At 48.1% G+C, this 27868-nt stretch overlaps 1 protein-coding gene across 2 annotated transcripts in view; it reads left to right on the top strand.

Moving 5' to 3' along the window:
* Positions 1-4529: 4529 nt before the first annotated feature.
* The window catches only part of EP400 (E1A binding protein p400), a 135045-nt gene continuing 111706 nt past the window's right edge, over positions 4530-27868 (top strand). The window contains exons 1-3 of one of the 2 annotated variants that reach the window (XM_025401544.1): positions 4530-4639; positions 20542-21911; positions 23478-23588. In XM_025401544.1, coding sequence (XP_025257329.1) covers positions 20577-21911; positions 23478-23588 — 1446 coding nt within the window. In that variant the 5' untranslated portion in view covers positions 4530-4639; positions 20542-20576. The remainder of the gene's footprint in view (positions 4640-20541; positions 21912-23477; positions 23589-27868) is intronic. The other variant, XM_025401545.1, reaches the window with a different exon arrangement.

Consider the following 27868-nt stretch of genomic DNA (forward strand, 5'->3'; position numbering starts at 1 on the left):
AGGCTGGAGTGCAGTGGCATGATCTCGGCTCACTGCAAGCTCTGCCTCCCGGGTTCATGCCTCAGCCTCTCGAGTAGCTCACCCTCTTGAGTAGCTGCAACTACAGGCGCCCACCACCACGCCCGGCCAATTTTTTGTATTTTTAGTAGAGACAGGGTTTCACCATGTTAGCCTGGATGGTCTTGATCTCCTGACCTCGTGATCCGCCCACCTCGGCCTCCCAAAGTGCTGGGACTACAGGCGTGAACCACTGTGCCTGGCCAATTTTTGTATTTCTAGTAGAGATGGGGTTTCACCATGTTGGCCAGGCTGGTCTCGAACTCCTGACCTCAAATGATTTGCCCACCTCTGCCTTCCAAAGTATTGGTATTACAGGCATGAGCCACTGCGCCCAGCCAACTGTCAGCCTTCTGATGCTCGTTTGTGACAATGAGGGAGAACGTGGTTGGTGCTGTGCTCCGTGTCCACCGCCACTGCCAGTTCAACAGTCAGCCGGAGTTTCTACTGGCAGACAGTCCCATGGCACTTCTCACTGGCATATCTGGTCGCCTTCGGTCTCCTCACCCCGGCGACCACTGTCCCATGCCCTCAGCAGATGGGTCACCCCCACTCCTTGAGAGAATGGAGGCCAGGAAACCCCATTCCACATCCTCTTGAATCCCAACCCAGGCTTGCACTTCCTGCCTCGCAGCGGAAGAGGTCTCCCTCTCCAGTGCCCGAGCCCTCGATGGTTTCCCCGTCGTCTTTCTCCTGCCTTCTCAGACCTTGCACTTGGAATCTGTCTTTTCTCGTGTATCAGCAGTCTACTGCTTCACAGCACTTCAACACGCAAGATCACTCCCCTCTGTTATCCACCTAATTTTATCCCCTTCCAACCTTCCCTCTGTCTCTTCCCTCGTATAGCCAAATTGTTTTCTCCTTAAAATTTTCAGTTTATTTATTTTTTATTTTTTGTAGAGGTGAGGTCTCATTATGTTGCCCAGGCTGACCTTGAACTCCTGTGTTCAAGCGATCCTCTTGTCTCAGCCTCTCAAAGTGCTGGGATTACAGGTATGAGGCACTGTGCGGAGCCAAACATTTTCAGTGTCTTTAAAGTTAAGCATTCATCACTTTACTTCACAGCCCACATTTCTTTTTAAAAAAATAAATTCAGACATAATTCACATACATACCATAACATTCACCCTTTTAAAGTATATAATTCAGTGACTTTTAGTAAATTTATAAAGTTGTGTAACCATCAACACTGTCTCATTTCACAGCATTTTATCAACCCGAAAAGGAAACCCCACATTCATTCGCAGTCACTGCCTGTCCTCTCCCCACAGTCCCTGATAACCACTAATTTACTTAGTTTTTTTTTTTTTTTTTTTTTTTTTTGAGACAGAGTCTTGCTCTATTGCCCTGGCTGGAGTATAGTGGCTCGATCTTGCCTCACTGCAACCTCTGCCTCCCGGGCTCAAGCGATTCTTCCGTCTCAGCCTCCCGAGTAGCTGGGATTATAGGCACCTGCCACCACGCATGGCTAATTTTTCTATTTTTAGTAGAGACGGAGTTTCACCATGTTGGCCAGGCTGGTCTTGAACTCCTGACCTCCATTGATCCACCTGCCTTGGCCTTCCAAAGTGCTGGGATTACAGGCGTGAGCCACCAGCCTGGATGAAGTTGTCATTTTTTTCTTTTTTTTTTTTGAGAAGGAGTCTCATCTTGCAGTGTCACACAGGTTGGAGTGCAGTGGTATGATCTTGGCTCACTGCAACCTCCGCCTTCTGGGTTCAAGCAATTCACGTGCCTCAGCCTCCCGAGTAGCTGGGACTACAGGCACGAGCCACCACGCCCAGCTAATTTTTATATTTTTAGTAGGGACGGGGTTTCACCATGTTGGCTGCGCTAGTTTCAAACTGCTGACCTCAGGTGGCCTGCCTGCTTTGGCCTCCCAAAGTGCTGGGATTAGAGGCGTGAGCCGCCATGCCTGGCCTAATCTACATTCCATCTCTGATTCATGAATTCTGTAGATTTTATATCAATGGAGTTAAACAATCTGTGGCCTTCTCTGTCTGTCTGGCTTCTTCATTTCAGGAGGATGTTTTCAAGGTTCATGCAAGTTTCATCCCGGGTCAGTGCCTCATCCTCCCCCAACCGTTTTTTTGGGGGCTGCATAATATTCCATTATGTGCATACATTTTGTTTGTCCACTCATCAGTTGATGGGCATTTGTATTATTTTCACTTTTTGGCTATTATGAATAATGCTGCTGAGAACATTTGTGTACATATTTTTCTGTGGACATGGCTTTTCTCTTGGGTATAACCTTAGGAGTGAGATAGCTGGACTGTGTGTTAACTCTATATTGAACCTTTTTTAAAAAAATACTTTATTTCTGAAACACCATCTACGTTTAACTTTTTGAGGAACTGCTGCCTATTTTCCAAAGTGGCTACATCATTTTAAATTGACACTAGCAGTGTATGAGGGTTCCGATTTCTCTACATTCTCCCCTACACTGCCATTATCTATTTTTTTCCCATGAGACAGGTTCTTGCTCTGTTGCCCAGGCTGGAGTGCAGTGGTGCGATCACAGCTCACTGCAGCCTGGAACTCCTGGGCTCAAGCGATCCCCCTGCCTCAGCTTCTCAAGTAGCTGGGATTGCAGGTGCGCAGCGCACACCCGGCTGATTTTTGAATTTTTGTTGAGATGGGGTCTTGCTACGTTGCCTGGGCTGGTCTTGAACTCCTGGGCTCCAGTAATCCACCTCTTTAGTTTATGAAAGCATTGGGATTACAGGCGTGAGCCACCACGCTTGGCCTGTTAACCTGACTTTTTGATTCTAGCCATCATAGTGGATAAAGTGGTATTTGGTTGTAGTTTTGATTTGTGTTTCCTTAATGTCTAATGACACTGGACATCTTTTCCTGTACTTGGTCGTTTGTACATCTTTTGAAGCATACATATTCCTTTGTCCATTTTAAAATTTTGTGTGTGTGTGTGTGTGTGACTGAGTCTCACTCTGTCACCCAGGCTGGATTGCAGTGGTATGATCACGGCTTCCTACACCCTCAGCCTCCCTGGGCTCAAGTGATTCTCCCTCAGTCTCCTGAGTAGCTGGGACTACAGGTGTATGCCACCATGACTGGCTAATTTTTAAATTTTTTTGTAGAGATGGGGTCTCTCTATGTTGCCCAGGCTAGTCTTGAACTTCTGGGCTCAGGGGATACACCTGCCTCAGCCTCTCAAAGTGCTAGGATTACAGGCAAGAGCCACTGTGCCTGCCCTGTCTTTTAATTGTTCTGTTGTAAATTATTTACTTTGGATACGAGTTCCATGTCAGACATATGAATTTACAGTAATTTCTCCTGTTCTGTGGATTATCTTTTTAAAATGGTGTCATTTGCAGCACAAACGTTTTAAATTGTGATGTCCAGTGTATCTATGTTTCTTTTGTTAACTGTGTTTTCAGCGTCATATCTAAGAAACCACTTCCTAAACCAGAACCCCGAAGATTCACGCCTATGTCTTTATCTGGAGACAGAGTCTCATTCCGTTGCCCAGGCTGGAGTGCAGTGGCATGATCTCGGCTCACTGCAACCTCCGCCTCCCGAGTTCAAGCGATTCTCCTGCCTCAGCCTCCCGGGTAGCTGGGATTACAGCCGTGTGCCACCACGCGCAGCTAATTTTCTGTATTTTTAGTAGAGACAGGGTTTCACCATGTTGGCCAGACTCGTCTGGAACTCCTGACCTCAAATGATCCTCCCGCCTCGGCTTCCCAAAGTGCTGGGATTATAGACGTGAGCCACGTCTGTGTCTTTTAATAGAGTTTTATCGTTTTTGGCCAGGCGTGGAAGCTCACACCTGTAATCCCGCCCAAGGTGGGCGGATCACTTGAGGTCGGGGGGTTCGAGACCAGCCTGGCCAACTTGGTGAAACCCCCTTTTCTACTAAAAATACAAAAAATTAACCGGGCGTCGTGGCGCGAGTCTGTGGTCCCACCTAGTCGGGAGACTGAGGCAGGAGGATCACTGGAGCCCCGGAGTTCGAGGCCAGCCTGGGCCACACAGGGTTTGGGTCTTGCATGTAAGCCTGGTCTGTTTGGTGAATCTGCAGACTATGAGAACTGGCGGCCCACTTCTGTTCCCCGTGGGCGCATTTCCCGAACTGCGCGTGGAAAAGCCAGGTAGCTGCGCCTCCGTCAGTCTCGGCCCCGCCCCCGCCTTCCTCAGTCTCGGCCCCGCCCCGCCTCCGTCAGTCTCGGCCCCGCCCCCGCCTTCCTCAGTCTCGGCCCCGCCCCGCCTCCGTCAGTCTCGGCCCCGTCCCCGCCTTCCTCAGTCTCGGCCCCGCCCCCCCGTCAGTCTCGGCCTCGCGTTCGGCCTCGCCCCCGCCCACCGCGCTGAGTCTCGCGGCGCCTTAGTCCTCTGGCGCCCTCGTCCTCCGGCGCCCTCGTCCTCCAGCGCCCTCGCGCGGTCAGAGCCGCGCCGCGAAAGCGCAGCTCTACGGGAGCGCCGACGCGCGTCCCTTCCGGCTCGCCGTAGCAGCCTTGCGGCCGCTTCCTCCGCCGGGGCCCCGGATGCGATGAGCGGCTGCGGCGCCGCTTCCATCCTCCCGCTCTCCTGACGCGGCCGGAGCGCAGCCTGGAGGCCCAGGGTAAGTAAGGGCGGAGGCGCGGGAGGCCCTCGGGACGGCAGCGGCCAGGGCCCGGGGGTCGCGTAGTCACAGCCGCCGGCGTACAGGGCCCGCTTGCCGGCCGGCCTCGGGCTTCGCGTGGGGACCAGGCCGTGGTGGCTGCCGTGTGCGACCCCGGGCGGGCGACCGGGCTGAGGGCTCACGGGCCCGGGTCTTTCGTGTCGTAGCGCCCGTCGCCGGCAGGTCGCGCGATGCGCGCCCGTTTCGCTGGGTCCTCCAGGCTTCTGGGCTGGGGGCGTGGTCGATGGCAGCTCGGCCTGGCGGCCTTGCGGGAATCGGGGGACTCGGCCGGCGCCTCCTGGTTCTCGGGGCTGCGGGGGTGGCTGTTGCTTCTGGCGCGCGCGTGGGCTTCCCTCGCGGTCACGAGCGCGACGCTGAGGTGCGAGGATGGGACGTCCAGAACCACTTCCCTGAGGCGCGACGGGGCGAATTCACCCAGCACTGAAGGACCCCGCGCCACGGGTGTCCCGGAACGCGCCGCCACGGGGGTTACAGCGCGGTCCGAATCCGCTGCTTGTCGGCGTAGACCCGCCTGGTCCTCCGCGGCCGAGCCTTAGTAATCGCCGCAGTCTCCGCGGGCCTCCGCTCGGCTGTCGCCGTGTCGGCGACGGAAAAGTAACGCATCCCGGTGCTTTGTTAGTGTGACTTTTTGAGACGGTGTCTCGGTCTGTTGCACAGGTCGGCGTGCGGTGGCGCGACCACGGCTCACTAGAGCTTCGACCTCCCGAGGGGGTGGGACCGCAGGCTTGGGCCACCATGCCTGGCTAACTTTTTGTTTTGTTTTGTTTTGTTATTTTATTTTATTTGTTTTGACACGGAGCCTCTCTCTGTCGCCCAGGCTGGAGTGCAGTGGCGCGATCTCGACTCACTGCAACCTGCGCCTCCCGGATTCAAGTGATTCTCCTGCCTCAGCCTCCCATGTAGCTGGGACTGCAGGCGCGCGCCACCGCGCCCGGCTATTTTTTTTTTTTTTTTTGTATTTTTAGTAGAGACGGGATTTCATCGTGTTGGTCAGGCTGGCCTGGAACTCCTGACCTCGTGATCCGCCCCCGTTGGCCTCCCGAAGTGCTGGGACTACAGGCATGAGCCACCGTGCCCGGCCAATTTTTTTGGGTTTTAGTAGAGACGGGGTTTCACTCCGTTGCCCAGGCTGGTCTCGAACTCCTGAGCTCAGGCAGTCCGCCCTCCTCTCCCTCCCAAAGTGTTAGGATTGCAGGCGTGAGCCACTACGCCCGGCCAATTTTTTATTATTTGAATTAGGGTCTTGCTGTGTTGCCCAGGCTGGTCTCGAGCTCCTGAGCTCAAACAGTCCTAGCGCCTTGCCCTCCCAGTGCTGGGGCTGTAGCGTGAGCCGTGGCGCCGGGACCGTGGAAGTGTTCATAGGGCTTCTCTCTGGGTTCATGGATGAGTTGTAGTCTTTTTTACTTATTTGTGTTCTTTCTTTTTTTTAGCAGAATATGTGCAGTAAAATGATTTTTGTAATTCTTATTATTATTTTTAGACAGAGTCTCACTCTGTCACCCAGGCTGGAGTGCAGTGGCAGGATCTCGGCTCACTGCAACCTCTGCCTCCCGGGTTCAAGCAATTCTCCTGCCTCAGCCACCTGAGTAGCTGGGACTACAGGTGCGCGCCACCACGCCTGGGTAATTTTTGTATTTTTAGTAGAGACGAGGTTTCACCGTGTTGGCCAGACTGGTCTCGAACTCCTGACCTCTTGATCCGCCTGCCTCGACCTCCCAAAGTGCTGAGATTACAGGCGTGAGCCACTGCGCCCAGCCTCTACTGGTCTCTTAAACCAACTTCAGTTAAGCTTTTGGTCTCTCTCTCTCTACTGAAACAGGTCCTTTGGGGATTTCTGGTGCCTCCACATTGCCAGGTTCCCTTTCAGCAGCTCTTACAGCAGCAGCTTGTGGCTTCCTTGAAACATTATCTCCCTCAGGCATGGAGACACCCCTCTTGAATGGGTCTCCACTTACCTTACTGGCTGCTACCCCCGGTCTCCTTACTGATCCCTTCTCATCTCTGTTACCTGTGAATGCTACACTGCCTCAGGGCAATCCTCAGACCCTTTCTCTGGTCTGTAAGTCCCGGATATTATAATCGTATGTTGACTGAACGTAACTTATTGACATGTCCCGCATTGCATCTGGCTGGATCTTTCTACCCCACACTGCTACTTTTACATGTGAGAAACCTGTTTAATTTGTGTGTGTGTTTGTTTGTTTGTTTTATGTGTGTGTATTTTTTTTTTTTTTTTGAGGCAGAGTCTCGCTCTGTTGCCCAGGCTGGAGTGCAGTGGCGTGATCTCGGCTCACTGCAAGCTCTGCCTTCCGGGTTCACGCCATTCTCCTGCCTCAGCCTCCTGAGTAGCTGGGACTACAGGCGCCCGCCACCACGCCAGGCTAATTTTTTGTATTTTTAGTAGAGATGAGGTTTCACCGTGTTAGCCAGGATGGTCTCGATCTCTTGACCTCGTGATTCGCTCGCCTTGGCCTCCCAGAGTGCTGGGATTATAGGCATGAGCCACCGTGCCTGGCTGGGAACCTGTTTCTTACACGCTCTGTTCTCTCTCAGTCAGGGGCAGCTTCGCTCTGTCTGTTGCTGTGGTTATAGCACCTTGTAGTGAACTGTGCATTTCTTCTGCATCCTAAGTCTGACCTGTCAGTGCCTTCTAGAGTGGTCTCAAACATGACTTCTGCAGTTTACTCTCAGCATGGCAGCTGAGTGATGTGTTTTTTTTTTTTTTTTTTTTTGAGACGGAGTCTCGCGCTGTCGCCCAGGCTGGAGTGCAGTGGCGCGATCTCGGCTCACTGCAAGCTCCGCCTCCCGGGTTCACGCCATTCTCCTGCCTCAGCCTCCCGAGTAGCTGGGAGTACAGGCGCCCGCCACCGCGCCCGGCTAATTTTTTGTATTTTTAGTAGAGACGGGGTTTCACTGTGGTCTCGATCTCCTGACCTTGTGATCCGCCCGCCTCGGCCTCCCAAAGTGCTGGGATTACAGGCGTGAGCCACCGCGCCCGGCCCGAGTGATGTGTTTAAAACAGAAATCACATCGTGTGCTTCTCTGCTCCCTTCATGGTTTCTCATCTTCAGACCAAATGCCAAAGTTCTGAAGGCAGTTTCTGGAGGCCATTAGTGACCAGGCCTCTGCTGTCTCTATGGCCCTATGGCCTTGTGGCCCAGCACCCAGCTGATCACCTCATGACCCCAGCCACTCTCCTTGAGCCACCAACTGCACCTGGCTCAGCGCTTGGGCACATATTGCTTCTGTCTAGCACATTGGGACCTACATGGGCATGGGTCTCACTCTCACCTAGTGTGTTCTTTCAAAATTCTGTTCTTGAGAGAGGCCTTCCCTCCTTGCCCTGCATCATGGCAGCTGGCCCGCCTCCCCGAAGTGGCTCCCTCCCCTTATTCTGCATAAGTCTCTTCCATTGCACTTAGTACCTGGCACTTGCCACTTTGCTTTGCTCACTCTTAGATCCCCAGTGTGTCAGACAGTATCTGACATTAAATGTGCAGTAACTATTTGTTGAGTAAGTAGATGAATGCAAAAGTTCTTTTTTTTTTTTTTTTTTTTTTTTTTGAGACGGAGTCTCGCTCTGCCGCCCAGGCTGGAGTGCAGTGGCCGGATCTCAGCTCACTGCAAGCTCCGCCTCCTGGATTTACACCATTCTCCTGCCTCAGCCTCCTGAGTAGCTGGGACTACAGGCACCCACCACCATGCCCGGCTAATTTTTTTTGTATTTTTTAGTGGAGACGAGGTTTCACCGTGTTAGCCAGGATGGTCTCGATCTCCTAACCTCGTGATCTGCCCGCCTCGGCCTCCCAAAGTGCTGAGATTACAGGTGTGAGCCACTGTGCCTGGCCTTTTCAGCCTCTTTTTACAGGTAGAAAAGCAATGATCCAATCCCTGGCTTCCCTTGGGGAGCCTGACCCTTGCTTCTCAGCCAATCTGTAGAGTGTTTGTGTCCCCATTGCCTTTAGGAGTTGAAATCCTCGTCCTCCTTGCCAGACGCAGTGGCTCAAGCCTGTAATCCCAGCACCTTGGGAGGCCGAGGCGGGCGGATCACAAGGTCAGGAGATCGAGACCATGGTGAAAGCCCATCTCTACTAAAAAAAAACCCAAAAAACTAGCCGGGCGCGGTGGCGGGCGCCTGTAGTCCCAGCTACTCCGGAGGCTGAGGCAGGAGAATGGCATAAACCCGGGAGGTGGAGCTTGCAGTGAGCTGAGATCTGGCCACTGCACTCCAGCCTGGGCGACAGAGCGAGACTCCGCCTCAAAAAAAAAAAAAAAAAGAAATCCTGGTCCTCAGTGTTTTCTTCTAGACCCAGCCTCCGTTAGGCCTGTAATCTCAGCCCTTCCTTCATGGTTTCTGCTTTATATCTTGTCAAGGAGTGTTTTTATCTGATCTTGGTGCATTGTTTTAAAAATAAAATTTTAAAATCATTTATATTCAGAGTGGAAGGGAAGGTCTTTGCATATCCCCACTTCCATCTTGTTTAATTTTTTATTTTATTTTATTTTATTTTATTTATTTATTTATTTATTTTTTTGAGATGGAGTCTCTTTTTTACACAGAGTCTCTCTCTGTCGCCTAGGCTGGAGTGCAGTGGCGCAATCTCTGTTCACTGCATCCTCTGCCTCTCTGGTTCAAGCGATCCTCCTGCCTCAGCCTTCTGTGTAGCTGGACTACAGGCACCCACCACCACGCCCAGCTAATTTTGTATTTTTAGGAGAGACGGGGTTTCACTGTGTTGGTCAGGCTGGTCTTGAACTCCTGACCTCAGGTGATCCGCCCCCCTCGGCCTCCCAAGGTGCTGGGATTACAGGTGTGAGCCCCCGTGCCCGGCCGTTATTTATCTTTTTAAGAAAATTTACGGATAGTAGGATTCACTTTCTTTGGTGTAGAGTTCTGAGAATTTGGGCAAATGTGTAATTTCCACCACAGTTAGGATACAAAACAGTTTTTTCAATGCCCCCAAAATTCCCTCTTGCTGCCCCAAGTAGTTACATCTTCCCTCTAGTTCTTGGCAGCTGCTGATCCCTGTCTCTGTGTCTGTCTGTTCCAGAATGTCATATAAAGCAGGGGTCCCCAAACCCTGGGCCACAGACTGGTACTGGTCTTTGGCCTGTTAGGAACTGGGCTGCACAGCAGGAGGTGAGTGATGGGTGAGTGAGTGAAGTTTCATCTGTATTTCCAGCCACTCAGTTTACTGCTTGAGCTCTGCCTCCTGTCAGATGAGCAGCGACATTAGATTCTTATAAGAGTGCAAACCCGAATGTGAACTGCACATGTGAGGGATTTAGGTTGTGCGCTCCTTGTAAGAATCCAATGCCTGGTGATCTGTCACTATTTCCCATCACCCCCAGATGGGACCATGTGGTTGCAGGAAAACAAGCTCAGGGCTCCCACTGATTCTACATGATGGTGAGTTATATAATTATTTCATTATGTATTACAATGTAATACTAATAGAAACTGTAATGTGTTTGAATCATCCTGAAGCCATCCGTGCTAGCTGCCTGTCTGTGGAAAATTGGTCTTCTACGAAACCAGTCCCTTCTGCCAAAAAGGTTGGGGACCGCTGATATATAGGGAATCATTCAGTTTGTAGCCTTTTGAGTTTGCCTTTTTTCGTTGAGCATAGTGCATTTGAGATTCACCCAGGTTTTTGCATGTTCCAGTAGTTTGTCTGTTTTGTTTTTGAGATGGAGTCATGCTGTGTTGCCCAGGTTACAGTGCAGTGGCGTGATCTCGGCTCACTGCAAGCTTGCTTCCCAGACTCAAGTGATTCTCCTGCCTCAGCCTCCCGAGTAGCTGGGATTACAGGTGCCTGCCATCACGCCCAGCTAATTTTTTTGTATTTTTTGTTTGTTTGTTTGTTTTGAGACGGAGTTTTGTTCTTGTTGCCCAGGCTGGAGTGCAATGGCACGATCTCGGCTCACTGCAACCTCTGCCTCCTGAGTTCAAGCGATTCTCTTGCCTCAGCCTCCCAAGTAGCTGGGATTACAGGTGCCTGCCACCATATCTGCCTAATTTTTTTTTTTCTTTTTAATTTTTAGTAGAGAGGGGGTTTCAACATGTTGGCCAGGCTGGTCTTGAACTCCTGACCTCAGGTGATCCGCCTGCCTCGGCCTCCCCTTTGCTGGGATTACAGGCGTGGTGAGCCACTGCGCCTGGCTTTTTTTTGTATTTTTAGTAGAAATGGGGTTTCACCATGTCGGCCAGGCTGGTCTCAAACTCCTGACCTCAGTGATCCACCCACTTCGGCCTCCCAAAGTGCTGGGATTACAGATGTGAGCCACCGCGCCCAGCCCCAGTAGTTTGTTTTTGTTTTTGTTTTGGAGATGGGGTCTCGCTTTGTCACCCAGGCTAGAGTGCAGTGGCGTGATCATAGCTTACTGTAGCCGTGGCTTCTTGAGCTCAAGCGATCTCCTGCCTTACCCTCTCAGGTAACTTGGGACTATAGGTGTGTGGCACCACGCCCTGCTAATTTTTAATTTTTTGTAGAGACAGTATCTCACTGTGTTGCCCAGGCTTGTCTTGGATTCTTGGACTCAAGACATCCTCTGGTCTCAGTCTCCCACCGTGTTGGGATTACAGGTTTGAGCCACTGTGTCCAGCCTGTTTCTTTTTATTGTTGAGGAGTACTCCTTGGTGTGAGCATACCAATTTGTCTGTTCGCCCACTGATGGACATTTGAATTGTTTCCAGTTCTTTGTTTTCCATCTTTTCTTTTCTTTTTTTTTTTTTTTGAGACGGAGTCTCGCTCTGTCGCCCAGACTGGAGTGCAGTGGCCGGATCTCAGCTCACTGCAAGCTCCGCCTCCCGGGTTCACGCTATTCTCCTGCCTCAGCCTCCCGAGTAGCTGGGACTACAGGCGCCAGCCACCTCGCCCGGCTAGTTTTTTGTATTTTTTAGTAGAGACGGGGTTTCACCGTGTTAGCCAGGATGGTCTCGATTTCCTGACCTTGTGATCCGCCCGTCTCGGCCTCCCAAAGTGCTAGGATTACAGGCTTGAGCCACCGCGCCCGGCCCATCTTTTCTTTTAATAAAGGTAACGCATGAATAGTTCACATTGAAAGGTATCCAAACAACACAGAAGTACATAGAGCTCGTTAAGAGTTCCTTCGCCCTTTCTCCCCGTTCATCACCTCCCCACAGCTAGCAAATTTGGGATTCATTTTTCTGGGTTTCTTTCCATACATCAGAATGTGCATTCTCAGTGAGAGCGATATCTCCAACAAGGGAGTAATAATTAGTTCTTGGAAGAAGGGTGAAAAAATGTAGACATTACAGTGTTTTGTGGCCTCCCAAAGATCCCAAACCTGAACAGATATACAGTGTAGTATATCTGTGTACAGCTGTGGCATTAAAATTTCATGGGGAGGCAATTAGGAGAAAAACTTAGAAAAATGTTCCTTAGCGGGGCCGTGGAAAAGTAAAGATCGAGAAACAACAGAATGATGGATTGGGGATTCATAACCTTATTACTTGGTGTTGGATGAAGCACTTCTTCAGTTTTTCTTGAACTTCTCTCACAAGCTGAAATAAATCCCACCTGGTCTACTGTAGGGGCTTTGGTTCATTAGGTCAAGGACCCACTACCACCTCTATGATTTAAAATCCCTGCAATTGTAACCTGTTAAATGGAAGGGACATTGGAGACATTGAGGGGAGGCTTTCCTGTTGATCCACCATTACAGCACCCTGACAGGTCAGTTCCCTGTAGTAACACACAGTGTGTTAAGCCCCAGACAATTTAAAAATTCAGTGTAACCCACTTTGTATCATTCGGAATTTATATATTTCAGGAACTAGTACGGAACTTTTGTAATGTGCCTTTTGGTGGGAGAATAATGAAGGTTTTGTTAGCATGTAGATCTTGGGTTAATAGCTTTTGTTACGTGACATCTAGTGCTACTATCTTATATTGAAAGTATTTTTTGTAACATTTATTATGAAAAATTTCAAAGATACACAAAGATTGAAAGAATTTTGTGGCTGGCCGGGCGCGGTGGCTCTCGCCTGTAATCCAAGCACTTTGGGAGGCTGAGGCAGGTGGATCATATGAGATCAAGAGTTCGAGACCAGCCTGGCCAACGTGATGAAACCCTGTCTGTACTAAAAATACAAAAATTAGCCAGTTGTGGTGGCTCACACCTATAGTCCCGGCTACTTGGGAGGCTGAGGCACAAGAATCACTTGAGCCCAGGAGACAGAGGTTGCAGTGAGCCGAGATTGTGCCATGGCACTGAAGTTTAGGTGACAGAGTGAGACTCTGTCTCAAAAAAAAGAGAAAATTTTACGGTGAACACTAGTATACCTGCCACTTAGTTTCCATGAAACATTTTACCATACTTGCTTCATCATACCTGTTTATCTATTTGTCTTAAATTAAAAAAAAAAAAAATTTCAAAATGTGTGTGTCAGCATCTCTGTAGAGAGTTGAATTAAAATTAGGGGCTAGGCCAGGTGTGGTGGCTCATGCCTGTAATCCCAGCACTTTGGGAGATCAAGGCAGGAGAATTGTTTGAGCCCCAGTAGTTTGAGACCAGCCTGGGGAACATGTTGAAACCCTGTCTGGGCCGGGCGCGGTGGCTCAAGCCTGTAATCCCAGCACTTTGGGAGGCCGAGACGGGCGGATCACAAGGTCAGGAGATCAAGACCATCCTGGCTAACACGGTGAAACCCCGTCTCTACTAAAAAATACAAAAAACTAGCCGGGCGAGGTGGCGGGCGCCTGTAGTCCCAGCTACTCGGGAGGCTGAGGCAGGAGAATGGCGGGAACCCGGGAGGCGGAGCTTGCAGTGAGCTGAGATCCAGCCACAGCACTCCAGCCTGGGCGACAGAGCGAGACTCCGTCTCAAAAAAAAAAAAAAAATAAATAAAATAAATAAAAGAAACCCTGTCTGTACAAAAAAGTACAAAAATTTGACTGAGCACAGTGGCTCATGCCTGTAATCCAGCACTTTGGGAGGTCGAGACAGGTGGATCACTTGAGGTTAGGAGTTGGAGACCAGCCTGGCCAGCATAGTGAAACCCTGTCTCTATTAAAAATACAAAAATTAGCCGGGCATGGTGGCGCATGCCTGTAATCCCAGCTACTCAGGAGGCTGAGGCAGGAGAATTGCTTGAACCCAGGAGGCGGATGGTGCAGTGAGCCGAAATCATGTCGCTGCACTCCAGCCTGAGTGACAGAGTGAGCCTGTGTCTCAAAAAAAAAAAAAAAGTGGGCGTAGTGGTGTGTGCCTATACTCCCAGCTACTTGGGAGGCTGGGGTGGGAGGATCACTTGAGCCCAGGAGGTGGAAGTTACAATGAGGTGAGATTGGGCCACTGCACTGCAGCCTGGAACAGAGACCCTGTCTCTGAATAAATAAGTAAAATTAGGGGCCAGGCATGGTGGCTTACGCCTGAAATTCCAGCACTTTGGGAGGCTGAGGTGGGAGGATTGCTTGTGGCCAGGAGTTTAAGACCAGCATGGGCAACATGGTGAAACCTCGTCTGTACAAAAAATACAAAAATTAGCCGGCCATGGTGGCATGCATTTGTTAAGTCCCAGCTACTTGGGAGGCTGAAGTGGGAGGATTGCTTGAGCCTGGAAGGCAGAGGTTATGGTGGGCCAGGATTGTGCCACTGTACTGCAGCCTGGATGACAGAGTGAGACTTGGTGTCAAAAAAAGAGAAAAAATTAGGAGTTAAAATTGAGTTAAAATTAGAAACATAGTCATTAAAAATTTTTGAAGTTGTTTAGCCATTGTTGGTAGCTTTGCTGTCCATTGGGATACCTGTACTACGTTTTTGAGAAGTGTTATTTTAGATGAACCGTTTCTCTGCATTATAGTTGCTTGCCTTTGTTTCTCTAACTTGTTTATAACATCACTGAGGTCGGGAGCCATTTAACAAAATTGAAGTATAATTTACATATGGTGAAAGTTTATGCTTTGTTTTTTTGAGACGGAGTTTCGCTCGTTGCCCAAGCTAGAGTGCAATGGCGCAATCTTGGCTTACTGCAACCTCCGCCTCCCGGGTTCGAGCAATTCTCCTGCCTCAGCCTCCCAAGTAGCTGGGATTGCAGGTGTGCGCCACCATGCCCGGCTAATTTTGTATTATTGGTTAGGGATGGGGTTTTTGCACGTTGGTCAGGCTGGTCTTGAACTCCTGACCTCAAGTGATCCACCTGCCTCGGCCTCCCAAAGTGTTGGGATTACAGGCATGAGCCAGCACGCTCATCCAAGTTTATGCTTTTTAGTGTACGGTTGAATTTTTTTTCTTAGTCCATTTAATGTTGCCATCTGTTTACTTTTGTTTTTTTGAGACAGAATCTTGCTGTGTTGCCCAGGCTGGAGTATAGTGGTGTGATCTTGGCTCATTGCAACCTCCACCTCCCAGGATCAAGGGATTCTCCTGCCTCAGCCTCCTGAGTAGCTGGCACGTGCCACCATGTCCAACCAAATTTTGTATTTTTAGTAGAGACGGGGGGTTTTACCATGTTGGCCAGGCTGTTCTCGAACTCCTGACTTCAGGTGATCCGCCTGCCTCGGCCTCCCAAAGTGCTGGGATTACAGGCATAAGTCACTGCACCTGGCCCATCTGTGTACTTTTGAGAGACACATTCCATCTTGTAACCAGCATCACAAATCAAGCTGTAGCTACAGTTCTTTACTTCCCCATTTCCTCATGCCCCTCTCTAGTCAGCTCCGTCTCCGCCTTCAGCCCGTCAGGTTCTGTTCTAGTCTCTGTCCCCACCATTTTCCTTGTCCGGAAAGTCATGCCAGTGACCTACACAGCCCTCGGCCTCGTTATTTGGCATCTTGCACGTGTGAGACTCAACTGTGTTGTGGGTGTGTCAATGGTTTGTTCCTTGGTGTTGCTGGATTGTGTCTGTTGTATGGCCCTATCACGGTTTGATGTGTCTGCTCATCAGGGGAAGGTCAGTTTTAATATTCTGATATGTTTCAGTGGATCTTTTTCTGTATGTTTAACTTAGTAGTGATTGTGTCATGCAATTGGTAACCTGCTTTTTTCACTTAATATATTTGGAAATTTTGGTTTTATTACATATTTTCCATCTAGAACTTCAACACTGGCAATTTCTGATTATGCTTTTTAATTTTTTGTTATTCTGCAGTGAGTATTATTTATGTACAATTTTTTAGATTGGTAGGTTAATTTCCTTCAGATAGATTTCTAGAAGTAGAGTTACTAGGCCAAAAGTTTTGGGGTCAGACGGGTTCCTTCCACTTTCCTACTGCCGTATGCGGTCTACCCCTACGGGGCGTTGTTTTGGTTCTGAACCATTTGAAATCTTTTCTACATCTTCCCAAATTGCTTCTGTAATTCCCTTTAGCAGGATTAGTGGAGTGCCAGTTGTCTAATTTAAAGTCTTGGCTAAGTGGGTCTGGGGAAATATTTATTTTAGTCTGTATTCCTCTTTTTAGTAGCAACGTTGGTCATTTTCCTCTAAGCTGATTAAGTACATGCTTTTCTCCTTTTGTGAACTTTTTTTTTTTTTTTTTTTTTGAGTAGGAGTCATGCTCTGTTGCCCAGGCTGGAGTGCAGTGGCGAGATTTTGGCTCACTGCAACCTCCACCTCCCAGGTTCAAGCGATTCTCCTGCCTCAGCCTCTCAAATAGCTGGGATTACAGGCATGTGCCACCAAGCCCGGCTAATTTTTTGTATTTAGTAGAGACAGGGTTTCACCATGTTGGTCAGGCTGGTTTTGAACTGACCTCAGGTGATCCACCCGCCTCAGCCTCCCAAAGTGCTGGGATTACAGGCGTGAGCCACCATGCTCAGCCTCTTTTTGTCTTTAATTCATTTTTCTACTGGGATTTTAATGTTTTTCTTAGTGATTTGTATGAGTGCTTTTTACGGTATTGGTAATAGCTTTTTGTCATACCTACTTCAAATATTCTTTCCAAGATATTTAGTTTTAGATTTTGATGATTTAGTTTTTGAGTTTTAAACATTTAAAAATTATCTGCAAATCTTTCTATTTTTTCAGTTACAACTTTATGATTTTTTTTTTTTTTTTTTTTGGGACGGAGTCTTGCTCTGTCGCCCAGGCTGGAGTGCAGTGGCCGGATCTCAGCCCACTGCAAGCTCTGCCTCCCAGGTTTACGCCATTCTCCTGCCTCAGCCTCCTGAGTAGCTGGGACTACAGGCGCCCGCCACCGCACCCGGCTAGTTTTTTGTATTTTTTAGTAGAGGCGGGGTTTCACCGTGTTAGCCAGGATGGTCTCGATATCCTGACCTCGTGATCTGCCTGTCTCGGCCTCCCAAAGTGCTGGGATTACAGGCTTGAGCCACCGCGCCCGGCCAACTTTATGATTTTTAAGGTTAGGGAATTGAATTTCCTTCGGAGATTTAGTAAATATTCACTTTTGTGTTCGAGTTTAACATTTTTTTTTCTATCACCTACCAGAAGGAACATTTTGATTTTTCTTTATTTCTTTTTTTTTTTTTACATTTAATATAAAACTTAGAAAGTTAGCTTATAAAAATGCTTTATTTATTTATTTATTTATTTATTTATTTTTTTTTTTTTGAGACGGAGTCTCGCTCTGTCACCCAGGCTGGAGTGCAGTGGCCGGATCTCAGCTCACTGCAAGCTCCGCCTCCCGGGTTTACGCCATTCTCCTGCCTCAGCCTCCCGAGTAGCTGGGACTGCAGGCGCCCGCCACTCGCCCGGCTAGTTTTTTGTATTTTTTAGTAGAGACGGGGTTTCACCATGTTCGCCAGGATGGTCTCGATCTCCTGACCTCGTGATCCGCCCGTCTCGGCCTCCCAAAGTGCTGGGATTACAGGCTTGAGCCACCGCGCCCGGCCTAAAAATGCTTTATTTATTTATTTGCTTGTTTGAGACAGAGTTTTGGTTGTGTTGCCCAGGCTGGAGTGCAATGGCTCAATCTCTGCTCACTGCAGCCTCCACCTCTCAGGTTCAAGCGATTCTCCTGCCTCAGCCTCCTGAGTAGCTGGGATTACAGGCGTGTACTACCACGCCCAGCTAATTTTTTTATTTTTAGTAGAAATGGGGTTTCACCATGTTGGTTAGGCTGGTGTCGAACTCCTGACCTCCAGTGATCCGCCTGCCTTGGCCTCCGAAAGTGCTGGGATTACAGGCACGAGCCATCAGGCCCGGCCACTTAATTTATTTTGATGTATGGTTTGTGATGAGAGTTTAAGTTGAATTTTCTCAATACATTAATTAGTTTTTATAACGTAACTTTAAAATTCCTAACGCTTACCTTTCCCCTGGTTTTCTGAATTGCTGTATGTGAGAGTTTCTTTCTAGCCCTCATTTTCTCTTACTGATCTCCTTTGACACTCTGGGAATGTATTGTAAGGAAATAATCCCGAATATACTCTACCTATGTTAATTTAGCTTTTGTGCCAGTTTCACACTGATCTCCTATCGTAATGCTTGTTTAATAAGATCAGAAACAGAAGCTTGTTTTGAAAGTAATAAGCATTGTTAACTGCCCCCACCGGGAGCTCCTGTCCCTGCACCCACTCTGATGGGCTCTCTGCTGAGTGGTGGGAGGGGCATGCTCTTGGGTTTCTCTGTGGCCCTGCTCTTCCCTTAAGCTATGGTTGTTGCAGACTGTGTGCTGTCTTCTGACTCCCATCTTCAGAAACTAACCATCTGATCAAAGCATGCCTTTCTGCTGCTAGTTTAAATGTGCACTTTAAAAATGTTTGTAAGGAATATACTTGTGCATTTATAAATTCTGTAGTTTTTGATTTCATATATACGTATATTTCAGCTGGGTACCCGAAACTTGGAAGAGCCTTATACGTTTTGTAACTTCTTTTTTTGGGGGGATGGAATCTTGTTCTTCATTGCAGCATCAATTTCTTGGGCTCAAGTGATCTCCTCCTTCAGCCTCCTGAGTAGCCGAGAGTAAGGCTGCTACATTGCCACCATGGCTGGCTAATTTTTGTATTTTTCTTATAGAGATGGGGCCTCACTTTGTTGCCTAGGCTGGTCTTGAACACCTGACCTCAAGTGGTCCTCCTGCCTTAGCCTCCCCAGGTGCTGGCATTACAGGTGTGAGCCACCACGCCTGGCCATTTTTTATCCTCTTTAGATTCATGATTTTTAAAAATCCACTGTGCATTTTCTCATAGAGATAAGCAGTGATGTCCTTGTGATGAACAGGGGGTCTTGTTTGTCTTGGAGGAAGCAAGAAGAAGCTCTCTGATAGCTGTCCACCCAGGGTTGAGGTGAAGGCTCCCCAAGAAGACAGGGGCAGCTGGGTATGTCCAGCAGGACTGGAGAAGTCTGAATGGTGGCATCCAGGTCAAGCTGGCTTCTGTGGTGGGCCTAAATGTGAACGGAATGTTGGGGGGTGGTGTGGCTTCTCACCCACTGGCTCAGTGCTAAACTATGACATCAAGAGTCCATCTGCTTCCCTTGAAAACTTGAATGAGATTTTTGCTCCTTTATGACATAAATTAGTTATTAAATAGATCCAAGCAGCAGCCACCCCCTTGATGTGGGACAGTGTCCCACCTCTCCTCTTGGAATGCTGGCACTCAGTTGGGTGCCAGGTGCCACTCACCATTGCATTTGCACCCTTGCTTCTCTTAGGGGAGAAAGAGCGACCACAATGGGGAACAGATGGGGCTGCAGTGGTGGGGCCCACTGCTTACCTTTAGTCCTCCTTTCCCCTGTAGATACTGAAGTCTATAGCCCAGGTCTGACCCTGTCTCACCCCAGGATTACCCTTATCTGCTCCATCCTCTGCTTCATCCTGTCCTGAAAGCTGACTTTCCTCAGTGGCCCCATCTGCTCCTCCACGGCTGTTTCTCCTGTTTCTCGTCCACTTGTGCTCAGCAGTGTTTGGGTTAGAGCTCCTTTGAGGTTGTGGTACAGCCTCCCAGGGAGTTTGCAAAACCAGAAAGGCGACTCACCCCAGAGTAAGAGCCAGGTCCTGGCCATCTCCCTTCTCTCTCCCTTGAGACCTTCTCAGTTTCTTCTCTTCGTGTGTTCTTAGGGAGAATGTTGAGATCTGAGGCCGTTCCCTACCTTCCACTCCAGGACTTGATGTCATATTTTCTCCTAGCTCCTGGCATAGGCTGGCAGCCTCCCCAGGGCAAGGACCGTCTTACCCGTGTCTGTCTCTACTCTCCTGTGGTAGCACCGGGCCTGACACAAAACTGGGGCTCAGTGTCTTTGAACTGGATTTACAAGAGGAGAGTTTGCAGTTGAGGTAGTCCTGGAGGTTGATAAGAACTACTGGCTGGAGAGGGCTGGGTATTTGCTTCTGGCGAGGTGGTGCTGCACACCCTTATTCAACAAGAGTCACAGAATGTGTCCTGGGCACTGGGCGGCAGTGAGCAGGGAGCTGTCCCTCCGTAGGGAGAGGCGGGCAGAGGCTGGAAAGGGGCCTCGTGGTCCACAGCGTGAGTGTTGGCTTCAGACCTTGCTCTTCTGCCTGCCGGCTGTGTGGCCTTGAACAGCTCACAGGTACTCCTATAGTTCAGTGTCCTAGTCCTTCAAATGAGATGTGAGTAGTGCCTACCCCACAGGGCGGCCGTGAGGATTTGAGGGATGGCCTGGTCTCTCCAAGCGCCCACACAGGTTAGCTGTTGAGGTCAGCGATGATTGCTACGTTCTTCCCTCAGTAGGTGGTTTAGATTACCCACCCACTCCCATGGGGGCCACCCCAGGCACAGCAGTGACTGAGGACACATTTCTCCAGCTGTACCATATTGATTGTGAGTCAGCTCTGTCGTTTGAATCAGATGCAGTGGGAATATACTTTCACAGTGTCTTTTCAGTGCCGTTAAATGATAATAAAACAATTATGTGTGCCTTCAAGTAACTTGATTTTAATTTTAATTTTTAGGAGAACGACACATTGAATACAGAAGGGAGGTGATCATGCACCATGGCACTGGCCCCCAGAACGTCCAGCATCAGCTGCAGAGGCCCAGGGCCTGCCCTGGCAGCGAGGGTGAGGAGCAGTCGGCCCACCCCAACCCACCCCCGTCCCCCGCAGCTCCCTTCGCTCCCTCAGCGAGCCCATCGGCACCCCAGTCTCCCAGTTACCAAATACAGCAGCTGATGAATAGGAGCCCTGCAGCCGGGCAGAATGTGAACATCACCCTGCAGAGCGTGGGCCCTGTCGTCGGGGGAAACCAGCAGATCACACTGGCCCCGCTGCCGCTCCCCAGCCCCACCTCTCCGGGCTTCCAGTTCAGTGCTCAGCCTCGGCGGTTCGAGCACGGGTCTCCATCATACATTCAGGTCACGTCCCCACTGTCCCAGCAGGTCCAGACCCAGAGCCCCACGCAGCCCAGCCCCGGGCCGGGGCAGGCCCTGCAGAATGTGCGTGCAGGGGCTCCTGGCCCTGGGCTGGGCCTCTGCAGCAGCAGCCCCACGGGGGGCTTCGTGGATGCCAGCGTGCTGGTGAGGCAGATCAGCTTGAGCCCATCCAGTGGCGGACACTTTGTGTTTCAGGATGGGTCAGGACTCACCCAGATCGCCCAGGGAGCCCAGGTTCAGCTCCAGCACCCGGGTACGCCCATCACAGTCCGAGAGCGGAGACCCTCCCAGCCCCACACACAGTCAGGGGGCACCATCCACCACTTGGGACCCCAGAGCCCTGCAGCCGCAGGTGGGGCTGGCCTGCAGCCCCTGGCCAGCCCAAGCCACATCACCACGGCTAACTTGCCACCACAGATCAGCAGCATCATCCAGGGCCAGCTGGTCCAGCAGCAGCAGGTGCTGCAGGGGCCGCCGCTGTCCCGGCCCCTGGGCTTCGAGAGGACGCCCGGCGTGCTGCTCCCCGGGGCTGGGGGCGCAGCAGGGTTTGGGATGACGTCCCCACCCCCGCCCACCAGCCCTTCCAGGACTGCCGTGCCCCCAGGCCTTTCCAGCCTCCCACTCATGTCTGTGGGGAACGCGGGAGTGAAGAAGGCTCCCAGGAAGTTAGAGGAGATTCCCCCAGCCTCTCCGGAGATGGCGCAGATGAGGAAGCAGTGCCTGGACTATCATTACCAGGAGATGCAGGCTCTGAAGGAGGTCTTCAAGGAGTATTTGATTGAACTGTTTTTCTTGCAACACTTTCAAGGGAACATGATGGATTTCTTAGCTTTCAAGAAGAAACATTATGCCCCATTACAAGCATATCTTAGGCAGAATGATTTGGACATTGAAGAAGAGGAGGAGGAGGAGGAAGAGGAGGAAGAAAAATCTGAGGTTATCAATGACGAGGTAAGAAATAGGAGTTAATTTGCTTAGTACAAATCTTCTAGATGATCAGAGTCTATGCAACAGTGAATTAAGTAATAATTTATTGAGCCTGCGGTATTTTAAGGTTTTGGTTTCACAAGGATTTGAGCCATAAGTAGACGTGAAGAATGTGTTTGGCCTCCTTCATGGGAAGGAAGAGCTGTTGAGCCCAGAAGTGTGTCAGGAGGAAGGGACGGAGCTGCGCTGCGATGAGTGCGTATTCAACACCCAATGTTTTCATTGAGCACCAAGGGTTGATCTCAGGTTCAGAGAGCTCAGCAAGCGTGTCCAGTTTTTCCCCCTTGTATCTGGGTGTGTGGTTTGTTGGCTGACGCTGACGGCTATCACCAGCCGAAAGTGTGAAAGCCCAGCACCCTTTGTCTGGTTTTCCAAGTTTCACATTTTACTTCTATAGAGCTCCTTAAAGACACCATCAGCATGGTTTTCAACCGATTTAAGTCACTAGCTTTTTATAATAACCAGTCATAAGTCACTAGATGTATGTATATGGGACCTTCATCATTGAAATAGTTATTATGGCAAAAAACTAGTTTGAGAAGTTACTCAGTTTTTAGATGTAGTCTTAAGATTTGAGATCATACTTAAAACTCATTTTTACAAATACCTATTAAGTGATATTTAAGAGTGACTCTTTTTTAGAGAGTATACTTTTTGGGTGCTTGGAATGGCACATAATAAACCCCTTAACTGAGATTTCTTAGTACCATGGTGAGTCTGAGACTTCCTGAAAACCAGAGTGAGAGCAGATTGGACCGTGACGCACTGTATTTTGTGCCTTTGTGTTGTGTAGTGTATACTATGTTGGTGGAGCTTATTTTGTTTTATGATACAGTTAAAATAATTTAAATATTTGTCAGCTCTTCTGCAAAGAAATCCGCTTTTGGTGAACAAAAGCTAGTCTCTTTGCTCAAGCAGTCCTTAGTGGTATCTATGGATGTATTTGTGTGACTTTGCCATTTTGTGTTTTCTTTTAACGCCTTTTCCAGGATGGATTATATTTATTTTTCAACAGGTTTATATAATTATTTTGAGGATTTCACCTCTATTGTCCTGAAACAGTAAAATTCATTTCTCTTACGTTTGTATACCAATGTTGTCTGTAAGCTCAATCTCCCTTCTCTGTGCTTAGAAAGAAAACAGATTCGTTTTTCTAACTTCCTGGTGAAAAAGACCTTTGCCATTCTGACCCTACATATAACAGAGTGGCTATTGTGCAGATCTCCTGCAGAGTTCTTAGGGCTTTGTTACTTGAAGTCTGTCTGCCATATGCATTTTTAAAATTTGAAGTTGCAGAATCTAAAGATATTGCACTTTGACTTAAATTGGAGTTTCTGCAAGGTTTGCAGTTTGAGTTAGGTTGTTGTGCTATAAATCTGTCAGTTCAGTATCCTTTTACAGGATTTGATGCAAAAACATTCCATTTTTAAACCCCAAATGTCAGTGAGCTATCAGCAATAAAATTCTAACAAAATTTTGAGCAGTTGTAAAAATCATGTTGCCTTTTTTTCTCAAAATATTTCCTCTCAGGTAAAGGTTGTGACAGGAAAGGATGGGCAGACTGGGACTCCTGTTGCTATAGCAACCCAGCTTCCGCCAAAGGTTTCTGCTGCTTTTTCATCCCAGCAGCAACCATTTCAGGTACTTTTCGATGGTTCTCAAATGTAGTCTCATCCCAAACTTTTCCTTCATCCAGATATTTTAACCTTCGATATACTACTTGCTCTTCAGCATTTTTTTTCCAGAGCCCATTTCTTATTTTTAAACAGTAAAAAATCTTCCTGCATATACAATTATAAAATTACATTGCATGAGTTAATGATGACACAGATCTTAGTGCATTGTTTTCTTTCGTATACTTGTAATGCGGTAGTAGCTTTAGCCTGCATGTCATCTAATACTTAGTCCTGTTGAATGTGTACTCAGGATTCCTTGTGTGCTGTGTTTTACATGTTGGTTCTTTCTTGTGTCCTTTATCTGTATTTTGAGAACAGTGCAAAACAGAATAAGAAAAAAAAGATTCAAGTAGATGATAAATTGGTATTTTCCATAGCTGGAGGAAATGCTGAAGTGAAATACACTTCTGAAAATCATCAGGACCATAGGCTTCTAAACGGATATTAAGTGAATGCAAACTGATTTTTTCAATTTTTTGCAAATTCACTCTGTTAAATTAGTAATGCCAATTAGTTTAAAAACACAGGTCACTCACACCTGTAATCCCAGCACTTTGGGAGACTGAGGCGCGCGGATCACCTGAGGTCGGGAATTCGAGACCAGCCTGGCCAACAGGGTGAAGCGCTGTCCCTACTAAAACTATAAAAATTAGCCTGGCGTGGTGGTGCACGCCTATAATCCCAGCTAATCAGGAGGCTGAGACAGGAGAATTGCTTGAACCCGGAGGCGGAGGTTGCAGTGAGCGGAGATTGTGCCACTGCACTCCAGCCTGGGAGTAGAGCAGGACTCCGTCTCACAAAACAAACAAACAGACAAACTAAAACAAACTGTAAAATTTCTGCTAGTTTTGGAATAGATAGTGCTGGGTTGTGAAAGCAGTTTCATCCTTGGGATTTTTGTTGTTATTTTAAATTTTGACATAATTTCAAATGTATATAATAGTTGCAATAATTATTTTAAAAAACCCTTATACCCTTTACCAAGTTTACCAGTTGTTTTTGCCCCATTTGCATTATTTTCATTCTCATATATATATACACCTATATAAAACATATCATACTCTTTTATCTGTAAATCAGCATGTGTTAGGTAAGACTGTTTCCTTACCTAATGGCAGTACAGTAATAAATATCAGGAAATTGTACAGTAATACAATAATATATTCTAATCCATAGTTTATATTCAAATTTCATCTTTTGTCTCAAGGATGTCCGTCATAGTTTCTTCCCCCTGGTCCAGTATCAAGTTGTCATACCTCTCTGGCCTCTTTAATCTGGGCTGGTTTCTCAGTCTTTCATGACCTTGGCTTTGGCCTTGGCCTGGGCCTTGAAAAGTATAGACCAGCTATTTTGTACAGTGTCCTTTGATGTGGGATTGTCTGATGTTTTCTTGTGTCCTATTTGAATCATGCATTTTTGAGAAGATTGCTATAGAAGTAATGGTATGTCCAATTCAATGTCTTATCGGAAGGCTGTGATGTCACTTTGTCCTGTAACTAGTAATGTTAACTCTGACCACTTCGTTAAGTTGGTTTCTACCAGCCCTGTCCAGTGGAAATTTATTTATTTTGCCTTTTGTAAATGATGAGTAATTTGGGGGAAGATACTTTGAGACTATGTAAATATCCTGAATCTCCTTAAACTTTTACTCACTAGTTCTAGCATCTGTTGATGAGTCTTGCCTGAATCAGTTATTGCTATAAAGAATCATGCTGGGTTTTCTAACTCCATCATTCTGTCTACATTTATTAAAATCAGTAGGCTATAATATATCACTGTCAGTATTTATTTGCTTATGTTTGTTTAAACTTATTTAATTTACATTCAGTAAAATGCACTGTTCTTTAGTCTGCGCTTGTGAATTTTGATGAATCCTTTGAGTTGTGTAACCACCGCCACAGTCAAGCAACAGAACAGTTAGCTCCATCACCTCCCAAAATGTTCCCTCATCAACCCTTCACGCCTCCCTTGACCTTTGTTCTCCATTGCTAATGATTTTGCCTTTTCCAGAATGAATATCTATGGAATCCTAGTCTGGGTTGCTTTTCAGTCTGACTTCTTTCACTTAAGATAATGCATTTCAGATTCATCTACTTTGTTTTATTTACTATTAATTCGTTCTTTTTATTGCTGAGTGCTATTCCATTGTGTGAATGTGCCCCCAGTTTGTTTATCCATTTACCCTTTGAAGAAGATTTGGGTTGTTTCCAGTTTTTGGAAGTTGGGAGTAAAGCTGCTGTAAATGTTCACATACAGTTTTTCTTGTCAGCATAGGCATTCATCTCATTTGGGTAAATGCCTAGGAGTCAGAGTCTCTCTGAAACTATTCTGGTTTGGGTTGCTGGCTGCATGATTTGAAAAAAACAAAACAAAACTAGGAATCAGATTTATGGGTATGTTGAACTTAAGAAACCATCTGGTCGGGTGCAGTGGCACACACCTGTAATCCCAGCACTTTGGGAAGCTGAGGCGGGAGGATTGCTTGAGGCCAGAAATTTAAGACCAACCTGGACCAGGCACTGTGGCTCACGCCTGAAATCCCAGCACTTGGGGAGGCCAAGGTGGGAGGATCACTTGAGGCCAGAAATTTAAGACCAGCCTGGACTAGGCATGAGGCCGAAGTGGGCAGATTACCTGAGGTCAAGAGTTAGAGACCAGCTTGGCCAACATGGTGAAACCCTGTCTCTCCTAAAAATACAACAATCAGCCGGGCATGGTGGCACATGCCTGTAATTCTAGCTTCTCTGGAGGCACGAGAATTGCTTGAACCCAGGAGGTGAAGGTTGCAATGAGCTGAGATAGTACCACTGCACCCTAGCCTGGGCCACAGAATGAGACCCTACCTCAAAAAAACACAAACAAACAAACACCCTGTCTACTAAAAATTTAACAATTAGACCGGGCGTGGTAGCTCACACCTGTAATCCCAGCACTTTCGGAGGCCAAGGCAGGCAGATCACCTGAGGTCAGGAATTTGAGACCAGCCTGGCCAACATGGTGAAACCCCATCTCTACTAAAAATACCACAATTAGCTGGGTATGGTGGTGGGCACCTGTAATCCTAGCTACTTGGGAGGCTAAGGCAGGAGAATCACTTGAACCTGGGAGGTGGAGGTTACAGTGAGTTGAGTTCACCCCATTGCACTCCAGCCTGGGTGACAAGAGTGAGACTCCTCCCCAAAAAAAAATAATAAAAAGCTGTGTGTGGTGATACACACCTGTAGTAGTCCCAGCTACTTCGGAGGCTGAGAGGTGGAACGATTGCTGAGTCCTGGAGTTCGAGGCTGCAGTGAGTGGTGAACATGCCAGTGTACTCCATCCTGGGCCACAGGGCCACATAGTGAGACCCTGTCTCAAAAACATAAGAAGGTGGTTAGGTGCAGTGGCTCACACCTGTAGTTCCAGCACTTTGGGAAGCTGAGGGGAGTGGATCACCTGAAGTCAGGAGTTCGAGACCAGCCTGGCCAACGTAGTGAAACCCCATCTCTACTAAAAATGCAAAAATTAGCTGGGTGTGGTGGCAGGCACCTGTAATCTCAACTACTCGGGAGGCTGAGGTAGGAGAATTGCTTGACCCCAGGAAATGGAGGTTGCAGCGAGCTGAGATCACGCCACTGCACACCAGCCTGGGTGACGGAGTGAGACTCCGACTCAAAATAAATAAATAAATGAATAAGGTTGGGCATAGTGGCTCACGCCTGTAATCCCAGCACTTTGGGAGGCTGAGGCTGGCAGATCAGTTGAGGCCAGGAGTTTGAGACCAGCCTAACCAATGCAGTGAAACCCCATCTCTACTTAAAAAAAAAAAAAAAATTAGCCAGGCGTGGTGGCATGCCACTGTAGTCCCAGCTACTTGGGAGTCTGAGGCAGGAGAATCTCTTGCACCTGGGAGGTGGAGGTTACAGTGAGCCAAGATGGCACCACTGCACTCTAGCCTGGGCGACAGAGTGAGACTCTGTCTCAAAAAAAAAAAGAAAAGAAAAGATGAAAAGAAACTTCCAGACTTTCCCAAAGTGCCTGTACCATTTTGTGTTCCCAGTAGCAATGTAGGATAGTTCTTTTTGTTTTGCTTCCTCCCTAGTACTTGTTATTGTCAGTTTTCTTCTTTAGTCATTCCAGGTCTAGATTATTTTAATTTGGATGTCTCTGAAGACTAATAAAGTTGGGCATTTTTTCATTTGATTTTTGTATATCTTTGACGAAGTATCTGTTCATGTCTCACCCATTTTTTCATTGAGTTATTAT

This window comes from Theropithecus gelada, chromosome 11, assembly GCF_003255815.1.
Source record: "Theropithecus gelada isolate Dixy chromosome 11, Tgel_1.0, whole genome shotgun sequence".
NCBI lineage: Eukaryota > Metazoa > Chordata > Mammalia > Primates > Cercopithecidae > Theropithecus > Theropithecus gelada.